This window comes from Symsagittifera roscoffensis, chromosome 6 (genome assembly GCF_963678635.1).
Source record: "Symsagittifera roscoffensis chromosome 6, txSymRosc1.1, whole genome shotgun sequence".
NCBI classification, from domain to species: domain Eukaryota; kingdom Metazoa; phylum Xenacoelomorpha; order Acoela; family Convolutidae; genus Symsagittifera; species Symsagittifera roscoffensis.
In genome coordinates, this window is record NC_087067.1 from 42,609,720 (window position 1) to 42,625,216 (window position 15,497).

Genomic DNA, 15,497 nt, shown 5'->3' on the forward strand with positions numbered 1-15,497 from the left:
CCCTTCAAGAGCATAAATGCAGTAAAATTATTTTGGCTTTGATACGACTAATTTTGAGTCGAAAAACAGATAGATTGCCAATAGAAACCATTTAATCCGAAGAAAACAAAAGTGAAAAAACACGAGAACAATCAGCAAAAAAAAAGAAAATTAAAGTTGTATTGAAGGCAACAACAAAAATTATAACTAAGTGGCTATTTAAAACTCAGACATGCTCAAAAAATTGATTTCCAGACATTCCATCAGAAGAGACATGCTAACTGATTTTGTTGAACTAGTTCCTTACCCGAAAAAAGTCTATATTCCGATTTGATAACGTGGTAGATCGAATGTGTAAATGAACGAAAATTACGATTAGCTTAATTAAACTATTCATTTAATTAAACTATTCATTTAATTAAACGATTCAAACATTACACACAGAGTCAAAGGGGAGCTTCGCATCACTTGCGATACCACAAAAATTTCATTGCAAGCTAGCAGACAGGAAACGAAGAAGCAACGAAGAAATGTCATGAAAAACTTTGAACTATAAAATCCGTTTTTTGCGATCCGGAGGAAAGTATACAAATCATTTTTCCCTCGAACGACCCAAAACTAGGTTAAACAGCCAATAAAATATAAGCCGAAATCATTTAGGAGAAAATAATTGGGCAAAAAATTTAGACACAGAAGCAAAGCGGAGCTTCGCAACACTTGCGATGCAAAAAACACATTGCAAAATAAGGAATGAAAAAAAAAGACAATAGAAGAAAAAATTTCTGAAAAATTATATTGGAAAAAAATACTTGACAAAATTTCAAAAAATACAGCTACAAAAACTTTATATTTGTATCAGATGAAGTTCATAAGCAACCCTTAGAAAATGGAAACCAATTACGAGCGGCAACAGAGGCAAACAAACTTGGGGTCGAAAACTGTTGAGCCAAAAACAAAATTGTTGTCAAACAAATTTTCATTTAATTTAGAAGTTTTTTACGACCCATTCAAACTGAAATACATAAACCCAAACGGATATACTACGCCCTCGAAATTACGCAAAATAGGTTGACTAAGTCAATATAACATAAACTGAAACTGTTCGAATATTAAAAAAAACAATAAAAAATTGAAAAAAAACTCATAATCAGACATGGTAAATTTACAAATTTGTAAAATTTCGATTTGATTAAAAAAAAACTTGGAATGATTATGATTATCGCATTTTACAATACGGATTTTCACCGATGCCAAGGAATTCAAAAATCATATTCGATTGAAATAAAAATGAGGCAGATATCAAAAAAAATCCATAAATCAGGAAGCAAAAAAATAGCAAAACGCTTCATTTTGAAAAAAATGCAGCTAGACAGACACTAATGCATAAAAAGGGCATACGAAAACTCGGTATTTTTCCAAATTTTGTTTTCAAGCAAAACACAAGTAAGCGTCAATACAGGATCATTGGCTCCTGCAAACGGGCTGCAAAATTCCACAGCATTTTCGCAATTAGTTTTCATCTGATTGTAGATGTACTTAATTTCGCAAGAATCAATTTGCAAACAATTTTAGATACTTATGGGTCGGTTTAATCTGCGACCTGCAGTACAAGTTGAGAAACATGGTTAAAAGGCGTCTAAAATTATCGCAATTTTTAATCAAACTGGCAAAGTGAGCAATTTCATTTTTATTGAACGATTTCAACTTAGAGCGACTTCATTAATATTTGGTGCAATGGACATTGATATCTTTCAGATAATGTAGAAAAAGCTATAATAGCCTGTATAAAAAGCCTCAAAATCGAAGTAAGCTGAACAAAACGTGAAACGAAATTAAAAACACAGAGGCGAAGCTGTGCTTCGCTCCGCAAACACTTGCGAGAACACGACCAAAAAGCAGCTCTATCAAGCGAAATAAGAAACAGTAAAAATAAGCCTCGAATTTGCAAAAACTCGAGACTTAGCAAAAACTCTAATTAGCAAAAATCTGCGACTAAGCAAATTTGAGTCTCACAAACTATTCAGCCACGGATGCTTAAAATCCCCAAAACTAGCCACCAATACTGCAGCTACATATGCTAATAAACTGGCAATTCGATGCAGCAAAAGTAGCATCAAATACAAAAAGATACAATTTTGCATGTAAAAAATCGCAAATGATAAAACCACACTATGTTTAAATTATGCATTTCAAAAATTGCGAGATATATTGAGTAAGAAAATTTTGGAAATCGAGATTTTATCATTGTCATGTTGTTTGAAAAAAAAATAATTCTCTTCGGTTCACTTGATGAATTAAAATGCATCAACTGTGTAAATTTACAACTATTCGAATGTCAAAGCACATATTATCAATAAGCTGTAAAGATTCAACTAAATTTCAAAGGTGCAACAAAATATCAAAATACCTTATTGCCAATTCGATGCAGCAAATCAGACGCAGCAAATATTGTTGCTTTAAGTCGCAACAAAATTGCGACTTAGTCTCCGCAACAAAAGTCGCAACAATATTTGCGACTTAGGTTGGAAAAAAAAGAAAGTTTGTACTATAACACATGCTTGCAAAGTGTAAAAAACGCGTAATACAAGACAAGCATTGCCATGTATAAAATGCGACAAAATTTAAAAAAAAAACAATGAGAGCAATACTTACGAAGTATACTTTCAGCCGAATACTTTGGAAATGTCAAAAAAGTCAATAAGTTTTTGTTGCACATTGCTACCGACTAGTCTTGTTTCGCTTTGGCAAAATTTGACATTTTTCAAATATTGTCCTTTGCAACCCGTAAGGCGATTCGGGTTTCTTGAGAAAATGTAAAGGTGTGCCGAGTATCAGACTCGAGTATCACATTTGACTGCTTATGGACCTGTCTGATCACCTGTTTTCCGCTTGCAAATCTGACACCGGTCAATTTCAAGTAACTAATTAAACAATATTCCAAGATTCAGCTTTTCAACGAAAAACAGTAAACTGAAAAACTGATTGAAGTTTTAAATGATTAATCTAAGGGAAACATAAGTACAATTTGGAAATTTTAAAGCAAATTAAAACTAAATAATCTTTAATCATTGATCTTTTTTAGCGTCTCCAGTTGCTTCAACTTCTGAGGTAGCTGTAACGTTGCTTTCTTCGTTTGCCTCTTTACCATCTTCTGTTGCGTTTTTAGAGTTGGAGCAATCTGTTCTTACCAGCTTGCAGACACCTCCTTCACACACTTGTTTGTAATCAGCTCTTTTCGAGTCGTCTTCAGGTGCCTTGACAATTCCCATCTTTTCAAGCCATGGCATCAAGTAGGGTCTGATGAACTTATGGAATATATACAGAATGAGTGGAATGAAAATACAAGGAACACAAACCATTGTCACACCAAATCTGAAAAAAACTATTGATCACACCAAGCCTAAAAATTTCAGAATCTCCCTTTTGGGCTTTAAAAATTTATATGTCTACGGAAAAATTGACGACTTCAACCATACTTCTTATTACGCATTCTTGGCACAAATTGAAACTTCAAAAGCTTTTTATAAACATAATATAAATAACCGATCAGTTGTAAATTGAAGCGCATTAACCTATAACAAAACTACCGAGCATATCAATTCAACATTTAATGAAGCAACGAGATGTTTATATTTTTGATACTCCATTTTTCCAAGTTAATTCCAAATGTACATATTCAGCCTTTATAAGTAAAATGTTCGTTATAAGCACCTGTTTTTAAAACATTACTCATACCATGATATCACGACCATCAAATATACCCCCAATACCATTGCAATCAACTGGACAATAGTTGGAACAAATCTTGACTCCTCCAGAAGCTCTGGAATTACAGAAACAGTTGCTATGTAGATAAAACCACCGGCTGTGAATGGAAGAATGTACAAATTAATGAACTCGTCTCCTAATCCCTGTGCGAGCAGTCCGATCAAGGTTCCAGACAAAGCTCCAACAGCTGTCAGAAGCTGCATCATTATAGCCTTGCGCTTGCTGAACCCCGACTGGATCAAAATCGAGAAGTCCCCAATTTCATGTGGGATTTCGTGGAATAGAATTGTCACCGTAGACACAACTCCAACTTGAGGTCCCAAAAGGTAGGAGGTTGCGATTGTTAAGCCATCTGTGAAATTGTGAGTGAAGTCAGCCACTAGATTAAGGTAGCCTGATACTTTCACCTCTTGATGACAATCAGATTCCTCTTCCTTGGACTCTTTGCTCATTTTACCTCTAGATGGTTCCGGCTTCTTCTTGCTCTTACTTTTGTCTGGAACATCTTCTGAACTTTTTTCTGAGTCGCTGGTTTTGGCTTTCTTTGCAGGTTTATCTTTTCCATGTCCTTTATTTTCTTTCCCATTTCCATGAGAATGCGCATGTGAATTTCCATGTGAATGGCTGTGTTCGCCTCCATTGCACAAACGAACAAATTTTTCGATCAAAAGAAATAGAGCAAAACCTCCGATGACTGAGAGCCAAATTGTTAAATCATGTACGTGAGCGTGTCCACCTCCGTGTGAGTGACCATGACTGTGATCATGTCCATGATGATGCCCATGATCATTACTAACGTGATGGTTCTGATACTCAACTGCATGTGGAATAAGATGTAGAAAAGCATCTCCTAAAAGTCCTCCACTGGCAAAGCTCAAAAGAACCTTCAATAAAGGCTGATATTGGGCATCATTACTTTGCAATGGGATAAAGAAGAGTATAAAAAATGGAGCTGCGCTTATGAGTGCAGTTGAGCCTAAAGCCTGTATCCACAAATCTTGGTCATATTTAAACGAATTATGTTTTTGTTGCCCGTGCTCACGGTGTCCGTGGTCATGATTATGGTGCCCGTGGTCATGGTCTTGATGATGGTGCCCGTGGTCATGGTGTTTGTGGTCTTGGTCATGATGATGATGATGCCCGTGGTCATGGTCATGATGATGCCCGTGGTCATGGTCATGATGATGGTGTCCGTGATCAGCTCCGGTATTAGCTTGCTTTGAATATCGGAACTTCGCAGCGTTCATAGAACCTTCTTCATCCTCGTGATGATGACCCTCATGTGGTGCGACGTGACTTATTTGAGCGACCAGCACGCACAGCAGCAACAATTCCCGCATATTTCTATAAAATAACGGGTTCTATTGCATGCAGCACTTTATAAAAAAAAAGTAAATTATAAGAGGGGCCCTTCCGTTTAGGTACGGTTGTGCACTTTTCAATATAATTAAACACAGTGGCGAAGCTGGGCTTCGCACCACTTGCAATATAAAAAATGCCACAAATCAAAGATATTGTATTTAACGAAAACGTTGAATGGATTCTGTTGAAAGAAAGGTAGGCATAACAAGAAAAACCGATTACAGCGCAAAAAGCACAGAATGTTCGACCTGTCTTTAAATAAATAACATTTTTTTATATTAGTTTCATTTTTTCTGTGTTGTAATAGTAAGATCAGAACAAAAAAAATATAAACTAGGTAGATTCGAGAGTCATAGTCAAATAGGCTAACTGGAAAACAATTTCTGTAGGTAAATGAATAGAAAAACAAAAAATGGAAACATTAAAAAAAAACATTTTATCATTTAAATAAGTTTATTGTAAAAATCAGAAGAGAAACTATTAAAATGTGAAATTGAACGTTTTCGGAACTATGCCCATCGTCAGGTTTAAAAAATTGATATTAAATGATTTACAGACGTTAAAACACCAAAAAAGACCATTATTACGTAAGAATTTATTAGTCTTTAATTTTCCTTAATTTTCTGAGCTTTTAAATCTTACTTAGCTTTTCCTTATACTAACTTTTACACATTTAAAATTTTTATATTGACATGTAGGATATTCTGAGCCAAAAATATTTTTGGACAAATCTAAAAATTAGCTCTCTTCTCCTGAATTCATCCCACAAATCCTCTGGGTACTGATTGGCCTTCCGTTGCTGTCTATTGATCATAATTGCTTCATGGTTAGGTTCCCATGTTGATGTGCTCTTAAAAATCCTGTGCACCGTGCCCTCTATTATAATTCTCTTTTACTGCAGTGTTGCGCAACTTCTGACTTTTAGAAGCGAACCAGTTTTCGTTGGGTTTTGGTAACCTCCACGTTTAACTTGCTTGTTGCCATCTACTTTTAAATTAATGTCTAAAAAAACCAGGGCAATGTTCTCATTCTGTGTTTCATGTGTGAATTGTAAGTTAGGGTGCAATTTGTTGGCAGCTTGCAATACCACGCTAGCGTCGCTTTTAAAAGTCCTTAAAATATCGTCTGCATATCGTAGGAAAAGCTTCAAACCTGTTATCGTCAGCTCACATTCACGCCTCTCATTGCACAATTCGCAGAACCGAAATTTTCTGATATGCCTATGTAATTTTTATCCGAAAAACCACCACAATCGTTATGATATCAATTCAAACAATCCTCACATTCCACTGCCCTTGGTCTGAAAGTCGCCCTTCTATAGCATTTTGGGCATTTTCCGTTTATGTCCTCTAGGATATCATTCTTTTAAGGGATGTTTATAACCAGAAACTTCTCATAGTCTGTCAACCAAATGTTTATCAGAATGACTGCCAGGGATGCAACCATGGCCAATATATCCTTCTGTACGTACTTTTTGTCGTTGCACTTAAAATGGACATTGCTAACAACAATGAACAAAATGCGTTTCAAAGTACTTCTTGACAAGTCAGGTGGCTCATTCTGGCTGTATAATTTCAATGGCATCTTTGAGTGGAAAAAATGTGCACAGCCTTTTCACATCCAAGGAAGTGATGCTCTCATCGGGGTATAATTTAAAATTCTCTGTCATAACTCTAGCTGCTTCAGTGTTGGTCTCAACATTTGCACCCTCGAATTTATTAAAAAATTCCGCTAGTGTTTTATTCAGTTTCTCATAAGAACTACCGGATAGAGGACATGTCGTAGTGCTGTTTTCTTTTTAGGTACTTTAGCCAGTCCATAGGGTCGTGCATGTTGACCGCCAGCATACCTCAACCTCGCATATAAGCCATCTGTAATCTCAGCACTTTTGTTCATGGCCAGTAATTTTTTTTTTCAATTTTTTCAAAGTTTTTCCAATTTTTCGAACAACCGAATCATTCAAATTATCTTGCCTCTCAAGTTGTTCTGAGTCTAGCAATTCCGTCAAGTTCCCTTCATCTGTTTGTTTTTTCATGACGCAAAACCTATAAAATGTTTTTGCAAGTTTGAAGTTTTTGATTCCCAAAATGGAGCTAAAAAATCAAAAATTAACTAGAGTAAAACTAAATTTTCACGGCTTAAAAAAAGTATAGCACAAAATTTAATTTGACAAACCTTTTTGTCTCAAAATTAACCCAAAAATCAAAAACTTGAAACCGGTTTTTTTCAACACTGAAAAAATTTTCGAATGTATTTCGAAACACGAAAAAATGGCAATAATTAGAAAATATAAGTCGATCCGTGGTGCCCAATTTTGCGCTGAAAAAACTATAACTTACCCGATTAGAAAGTGCCTCACAATTTTCAAACGGTCGTCAGAAAAATTCATGAAACGCCTTTATGCAAATGTTATACAAAACAATAACTAAAGCATAAGAAAGATTCGGACTATACGAACCTTGTTCATTTTTTTCTTCTAGCCATTAGATGAAAACGATAGCAGAAAACTTTGATGAAAAAATCGAGATCCAAAAACTTACAAATACAAAACTTTGACTAAAACCTTGCAACCAGACATCCTGCATATCTACTAAATGCTCAAGTCACTAAACGCTAAGTCAGAAAATTTATAGCTATTTTGAGACATGTTTGTCACTTTATCCAACTCTTTGATGGTACTCTAAATATTGTGAGAAAAAATTAACTGTGATGATGCACAAAATGTGCGAAAACTTTTGAATTAACATATCAGAAAGAAAAATCAGCCTGGAAGGACCAAAATCCTGAATCGCGTGCGCCACTCACCACATTCTTTTGTATACAAAACAGTGACATCAAAACTGCAAAAAAGTTTTTCGAAATCATTTTGTTAAGAGAAAACAATACGCTATGCCATTAACTAAAATCGATTTCAAGTGAAAGTTCTCTAACCTAAAACACACTAAATTACTTCAAAAATATAACTTATACCAAGTTTTTCTAAAACAAAAAAATCGGAACCAAAAAAAGTGAAAAATTAATGCAACAAACAAAATTTCTAGCACAAAAATTAAGAAAACGTTACTTGACTAACATGAATTTTTAACGCATAAAAAAACAGGAAACCGTGAATTACTTTTAAAAACTTGACAAAACCGTGAATTACTTTTAAAAATTTCTCATGATTAGTGGGATGGTTTTTTGGGCTGTTTGTTTCGATTTTTTCGGCTGGAGCATTATAATTTACGTCTTGGGACGCAATATAGAAAAGCAGTGTCCAGAGAAGGTGTTCAGAGAAGGGACTGCTTGTTAAAGCGCAGTACTTGAAAGAAAAGTTAGCATTAGAGTAGCTAGAGTTGAACTTGTTATTCCAATTCTTTGATTAAGAAATTTTAAAATAATGATTATGAGCTGAAAATCAATGACGTCCTAACGTCATGATTAGATATTTTATTTATACTGTTTGGGGACCTTAAATTTTCATGAACTCTATCTGAACTCTATATGAACTGCAGTCGGAAAGTTCACAAATTGTTCCATTCCAATCTCTAACATCAAGTCGATGAAAACTTGAAACATGGAAATGCCACAAGAATAGTTTTGCCGTTCAATGCCGAGTATACTGAAAGCACCTTATTCTATTTCTGATTCCACAGTATTAGAGCAAATTTCTTTGATTTGCATGTTGTTGTCTCTTTGTGTAATGAGGTACGGAATGTCAGAGGTGAGTCGTAGAAGCAAACCCGTGAAGTTCAGGTGGGTTCAAGAAGCAAGCAATTAAAACTCTCCGGTGTTTATTTCAAGAAACCTAGAAATTGAGCTTTGAACAAAAAACAGTTATAAAAAAGTTTCAGATTTAACTTTAATCAAAAACCTTTTAAAATTTTCAGATAAATATTTGCTTTCAGATCTTTTTAGAGTAAAGTCTGAGAGAAATAGTTCGTAGTCCAACGCGGAATTGTATGACCAAAAAAAACTGTTAACATGAAAAAATTTAGATTTGTCACGGCGATGTAATTAGCTAAGATCATTCGTTTGTCGCGATTAAAAAAACTTCGTATTTTGAATGCAGAGAAATAAATGAAATCGTTTATAGTTTGTCTTTAGTAGATGGTCAATTTTGATAGTTCCATGATATCTTTGTTCATTCGTAGAATAATCTGAGATTAAATATCTTAATTTTCAATTTCTCAATTTCTTCGTTGTCGCTTAGATTTCACCTTCTTGTTAGAAATTTTTTTTTCCAAAAACTGCTCATCTTTATTCAAAAATTTGCTCACAAAATTTTGGTTTTGTGGTCATAATGGAACTGTTTGAGTCCTTTTGTAGAAGGTAGTAGTTTCCGAACCATCCAATGGTTATTTATTGAAACTATTAAGTGATGCTCGTGGCGCTGTCAGAATTGCTTCCTCTGATGCCACGATTGCCCCGTTTGATTCAACTACTCTGGAGAAACTTGAGAGTAAGCATCCGAAAACACCACTAGACAGAAGAGTTTACCCGCAAAACGTTAACGCTACTTTAATTGTTAATGAAGACGATGTCTATAAGGCTGTCATGAGCTTCGCGCCAGGATCTGCAGGAGGTACCACTTGTTTGCGTCCTCAACATGTGAAGGACTGTCTAAGTGATAAACTTGGTCAAGACGCCTCGAACCTGAAATCAGCGCTTACTGAGTTTGTTAATCTTCTCCTTTCCGGAAAAGTTCCAGACAGAATAAAACCCTTAATTGCTGGAGCCAATTTCAGCGCTTTCAACAAGCCCAACGGAGGCCTGCGCACTTTTGCTGTGGGAGACACACTGCGCCGAGTTGCTGGCAAATGTGCTGCCAGTATTGCCAGTTCGAAGTTCAAATCCTACTTCGCTCCCCTTCAAGTTGGGTTCGGCACCCGGGGAGGAGCGGAAGCTGCGGTCCATGCTGTTCGGGCGTTCATCAAAAGCGCTAACGAAAACGATGTTCTGCTAAAGTTGGACTTCAGCAATGCGTTCAACCACGTTAAAACAGACTATGTCGCTGAACTCCTTGCGGAAGAAATGGCGGAACTTCTTCCGTTCTACAGACTTTGCTACGAACAGGGAAGCTTCTTGCCTTTCGGCGAGGGGTTCCTTGTCTCTGAGGAAGGGTTCCAACAAGGAGACCCTCTAGTGGTTTTCCTTTTCTGTCTGTCCATCCACAGATTTATTGTCAGATTGAAGGCCAGATTGAAAATTGCCTATATTGACGACATCACTAAATGCGACGACTGGAAGATTGTCATTGGAGATCTTCGCCTCGTCATGGTTGAGATCGAAAAGTTCGGCTTGTCCTTGAACAATGAAAAGTGTGAAATAGTTTTCTTCAGTTCTAATCATGAGTTTTGCACCAAGGTTACCAACGAGTTCAATCTTCTGTGCCCCAGGATCAAGACTGTGCAAGACTCTGAAATTGAGCTTCTTGGCTCTGCCTTGGGACCGATCTCGATTGAAACTATTTTCAGCCAGAAGCTGAAAGCCATCCTTCTGATGAAAGAGCGGCTGAAACACGTATCCTCTCACTGTGCTTTATTCCTGCTGAAGAATTGTTTTCTCCTTCCTAAGCTGATGTACTTCTTTCTAACATCAGAAGTCTATCGGAGAACTGACCTCCTTCTCACGCTTGAGAACACAATCATAAAAATCAAGATAGATGTTGCTGTGTGGCGGCAAGCTTCACTACCAGCCTATTCTGGAGGCCTTGGTATCTTACCTCCTACTAAACTGGCTGTCGTTTCGTACCTCTCGTCTTTCCTTTCAGTCGAAGATCTAGCACAGCAGGTCTATGCTTTTTCCCAAACTGACATAATAACGGACGCCCTTACTAGCTTTGATGCTTTCACAGCAGATAGAGCTCCCCGCGATCTTTTGAACAGCGCAAAATATACGACAAAATCACGGAAAAACAAGTTAGCCAGTTTCTCCAGGAAGCCACAGCCAATGACGCCGCCAGATTACATGGAGCTGCTTGTCTAGGAGCGAGCGACTGGCTCAACGCTATGCCCTCGAGAACTCTAGGTTTTCATATGTCAGACGAGCAGCTGAGGATCGCCGTTAGCTTCAGACTAGGTGCACCAATTTGCTCCTCACACACCTATTGGTGTGGCGCCAAGGTTGAAGCGGATGGGTCACATGCGTTTGTCTGTATTCGCAGTCGGAGTCACCATGCTAGGCACCACCTCGGAAATGAGGTTATCCACAAAGCCCTGCAGAGTGCTCATATTCCAGCAGAATTGGAACCAGCAGGTATGTTCCGAGACGACAAGAAAATGCCAGACGGCGTTACCCTGATGCCCTGGCGCTTGGGTCGCCCCATGGCGTGGGATTTCACCTCCGTGCATCGCCTAGCCGCCTCATATTCCACCCAAGCAGCTACTCCATGTGTCGCTGAACTTGCCGAGTCTCGAAAAGTCAGTAAATACTCGGCCATATCACAGACACACTTCTTCCAGCCAGTTGCAGTAGAGACATTAGGTGGACTCGGCCATAGCACCTTCGACTTTGTTAATGACTTGGGTAGAAGGATATTTCTTGCCACAGGAGAGAAGAGAGCAACTGAATATCTAAGACAACGTTTGGGAGTAGCAGTGCAAATAGGAAATGCTGCAGCTATTATTGAGACGTTCAAAAGCGACCCGGACCCGCTTCATGTCAATGAACTGATCCACCACCGATGATTGGATACAATCCCATCTGCCCCGCTGCTCCCAGGAGTTTTCTCCACGGTAATTTCATTAAATGTTGTTATAATATTGTACTTGTAATATGGATGTTGAAAGGTGTTTTTAAATGATGGTTACGACGATGCATTTAATGCTGACCGAATAATTTGTTACATTGTCCCACAAACTATTAAGTAACGTCTGAGTTTTCTTCAGTTGAATCACGGATTGTCCCGGTCTTACACTACCATCTGGTACGGTCCAGCTTAAATTTCTGAACTCGCCTGAAGCAATATACATTACAAAGCTCGTTGATGTCTGCAAGAAGAGCCAAATCGAGCCTGGTGAAAAACGCAAACGATCAAAACTTGCCTAAAAAACTGAAAACCTCCCGATTTTACGAATCGAATCGATACAAAATAGTCGCTCTCTCTGAATGTTTCTAATCTACGGTTCTTAAAGCCATTATCTCTAAGATCTTGTAAAGTTTTTGTTCTTTGAGACATTTCTTGATAGAAATTGTGTGACAGTTTTGAAAGTTTTGGCGCCGCAAACTCTTTGATGCCAGTAATCCGAATTTTTGTTTTCTAATTTTTTTTTCAATGAGTTTCTTTCTTCATGATATGCTAGTTCTTACGCTTCAAATTTGCTGGATCAATTTTTCAAATTATTGTGTTGTCAAGTAGTGGCCAGTAACATAGCTTAAATTCACAATGCGATAATTTGTTTTCTTTCATGTTTTCTTCGATGGCAGTGCGGAATTCACTTCCGCTGTGTTCTAAAATTATCTAATTTTTTGATTTTTTCAAATTCAATTTTTTATTAATATATGTTGACTGAAGGTCTGAAACTATCACGGCAACCGAAGGTACTTCATTAGTCCTTCAAGGTTTTTTGTTTTTTACTTCTCTTAAGGTTTGCACTTCTTCTTTCCTGCCAAGCGGGGGATGTTTCGCGTGTTCTTGAGGGTCCGGGTTCTCGTTTAGCTTGAGCGTTAAAAGACGCTGACTGAACCGCGTGTTTGGCATTTCGATTTATTACCAGCTTTTCATTCAATTTGAGAGCAGTTAAAATGATAGTGAACGCCGGGTTGTGTAGTTTTTTGTTGGTTGTTGTATGTCGTATAAAAATACTGCAGTTTTAAGTCCTGTTGGTACTTTATCCACATATATCACCTCATTGTCATGGTTTATGGTTACTTTTTCTGAAATTTTTATGATTTTAAGTATGGTTTTTGCTCCAATATATTTTTTGTCCTCTAAAACCAGTGACTGTCCCAAAATACATTCGATGTGACTATCGTTTCTCTTCTAATATTTTATCTTTATCACGTTTGACCTTAATGGTTTATGGTTACTAGTCATGGTTTATGGTTACTCTTTCTGAATTTTTTATGATTTCAAGTATGGTTTTTGCTCCGATAAATTTTTTGTCTTCTAAAACCTGTAACTGCCCCAAAATACTTTCGGTCTGACTAATATTTCATTTTTATCACGTTTGACCTTTAATTCTTCATCGTCTTAATAGTTCAAGCTGTTATTGTTCGGACTCAGCAGCATTTTCCGTAAATGTTTCCTTCGTTGCAGTAGTCTTACCAGTTTGAGGAGGTAATTGGGGTCTAAGCCGGTTAGACCATGTAATTGGGGTCTAAGGTAGGATAGTTGAGCGTTTTTTTGTTAAATAGTATTGTCTTGAAGAACACGTGCAGCATGTGGCTGCTCTGTAACATATAAGTGTTTCGGAAATTTTTGCCGCAATAAATGAAAACCTATTTTACTCAAAGTAATCGCACGTTTTTTGACAACACTGGTTTTTGGAGTGATTAAGTATTTGTATGCTGTCTCGAAACAATCGATATTTGCAATTTTAAAGGGTACGTTTCTATTGACTCTATTGCAGAATAGAGACGTTTTTCTTTTTCATTTGTGATTGGAGTAGTTTCTGCTTTAGATAAGGTTAAATAAAAAACTGTTGGCCCAGGCCGTGTGATATTTGAAAAATATCTCAAACAATCTGATGTGCGGTGGTCCAAGTAGAAGATGTCCAAAAAAGTCTCGGGTAGCTAATTCGTAACAGCTTCTCAAAAACTTTGATACATTCAATTGTCTTTCTAAAAGATCTAGTTGCTGAACGTCACGAGGCGATTTGACAGAATGATGCGTGAAGTGTTCAAATCAATCGTACGCGACCATCGACTTTGTTGAAACAAGTTGTGCTTAACATATATTACATCTATCCCTCTATGTTTACTAGCTGTCGCTAATCTAACAAATTCCTTATCACTATAGATGTCTTCACATGAATCATCGAAAACTAGAAGAACATTTTATAAATTTCTAACAGATTCGAATCCGTTGAATTTCATGAACTTCACATTTACTTCTTGAGAAGACACTTTTTCTGAGAATGCAGGTTGTATCTTTTTGTAAAGATATAGAACGTTTCCAAATTTAGGGTAAAAAAGTATTTCCCATCAAAAGTTTGAAAATTAACTCAGTTTTCCCGGATCCTGAGGGTCCCACTATCGCTATGAAAACTCTTGTCAAAGTATGAATCACTTTATTCATATCCTCGGATTTGGAAATACGTAACCAATCAAGCAGGATAAAATCGAAAGTCAAACTGAAGTTTCTTTGCAACTTAATTTAGTGACACAAAGTTTGAGACTGCCGAAAGTTATTAAAATTAGAGTTACTACCATTTGCGCAACAAAAACTACTTCAGACCTTGGCAAAGTAACATTGTTACAAAACTTCCATTTTTTTTCTCTGTTTGTCTTGTTATAAACAATTTCTGTAACTAATGCCGCGTCAGGTTCATCTACTGCTGCTGCTACTGTTTCTGACATTTGAGATCTGATTTATTATACAGACTGTGTTGGACTTTTTCTCACTATAAATGAAGCAATAAATTGAATTAGTTTTATGAACAGTACCAAATATCATAACGTGTGAAGTCTCTATCATTTATGTCATGCATTTCTAGAACAAGGTTTGCTGGGTTATTTGCAGTTTTTTCATAGTACATTATTTTCTTCGTAGTATCCTCTTTCATTATCCCCTTAATCTCATCTGGCATTTCACTGCTGTTTAGATCCATCTGAACTCTTGGCTGACGTTTGGGTACTAATACTAGTTCGGGAAGATATACTCCTCGCTTGCTGGCTAACATTTCTGATAAACTTGAATCTCTGGATGTATACAAATTGATCAATAGCTTGAAAAAATCTCTTTAAGGTAGACAACTCTTCTTCGGAAATAATTATTTGCTCCTTCCTTTGAACAATTTAGCCGCTGTAATCAATACGCTTTATTCTTGTTAATAAAATTTTAATATCACCCTCTGGAGTCATCCACGCACAAAGCATTGAATTTGGTGATAGGTATGTCTCCACTTTCGCTGATCTCTCGCTGTTGTTGATTTTTCAACCAATCATAAAAAACCTTGCTTTTCTTCAGGGCACAATGATTCCTGGAGTTGTAATGAGGTATGTGTCTATTACAACTTGATGATTTTTGAAAAATAATTTTCAACCCGAGGACAGCCCAAATCATCTAGGTTTTCAACCTTTCGGTCCAAGTACTTGGCCAAAAATTCTGTCTTTTCTTTTCCTTTAGCGCAAAAAACGGCACCGGGATTTCTCAACACAAAACTTTGAAGTGTTTGATTCAAGTTTATGTAAAGGTAATCACCGTTTTCGCAAGGGAGACCGTGTAAATAATTTGTTAATCAGTT

The 15,497-nt window shown here is 36.8% G+C and overlaps 3 protein-coding genes across 3 annotated transcripts in view; all 3 read right to left on the reverse strand.

Moving 5' to 3' along the window:
• LOC134848390 (thimet oligopeptidase-like) overlaps window positions 1–15,497 on the reverse strand; it is a 197,417-nt gene that overhangs the window by 18,682 nt on the left and 163,238 nt on the right. The window lies entirely within an intron of this gene.
• Window positions 3,045–3,338, reverse strand: LOC134848757 (UPF0729 protein CG18508-like). The gene has a single exon (XM_063866269.1). The coding sequence runs from the start codon at window positions 3,336–3,338 to the stop codon at window positions 3,045–3,047; it is 294 nt and encodes a 97-aa protein (XP_063722339.1).
• LOC134847827 (zinc transporter Slc39a7-like) lies at window positions 3,445–5,096 on the reverse strand. Its single transcript, XM_063865052.1, has one exon. The coding sequence runs from the start codon at window positions 5,085–5,087 to the stop codon at window positions 3,705–3,707; it is 1,383 nt and encodes a 460-aa protein (XP_063721122.1). The 5' UTR covers window positions 5,088–5,096; the 3' UTR covers window positions 3,445–3,704.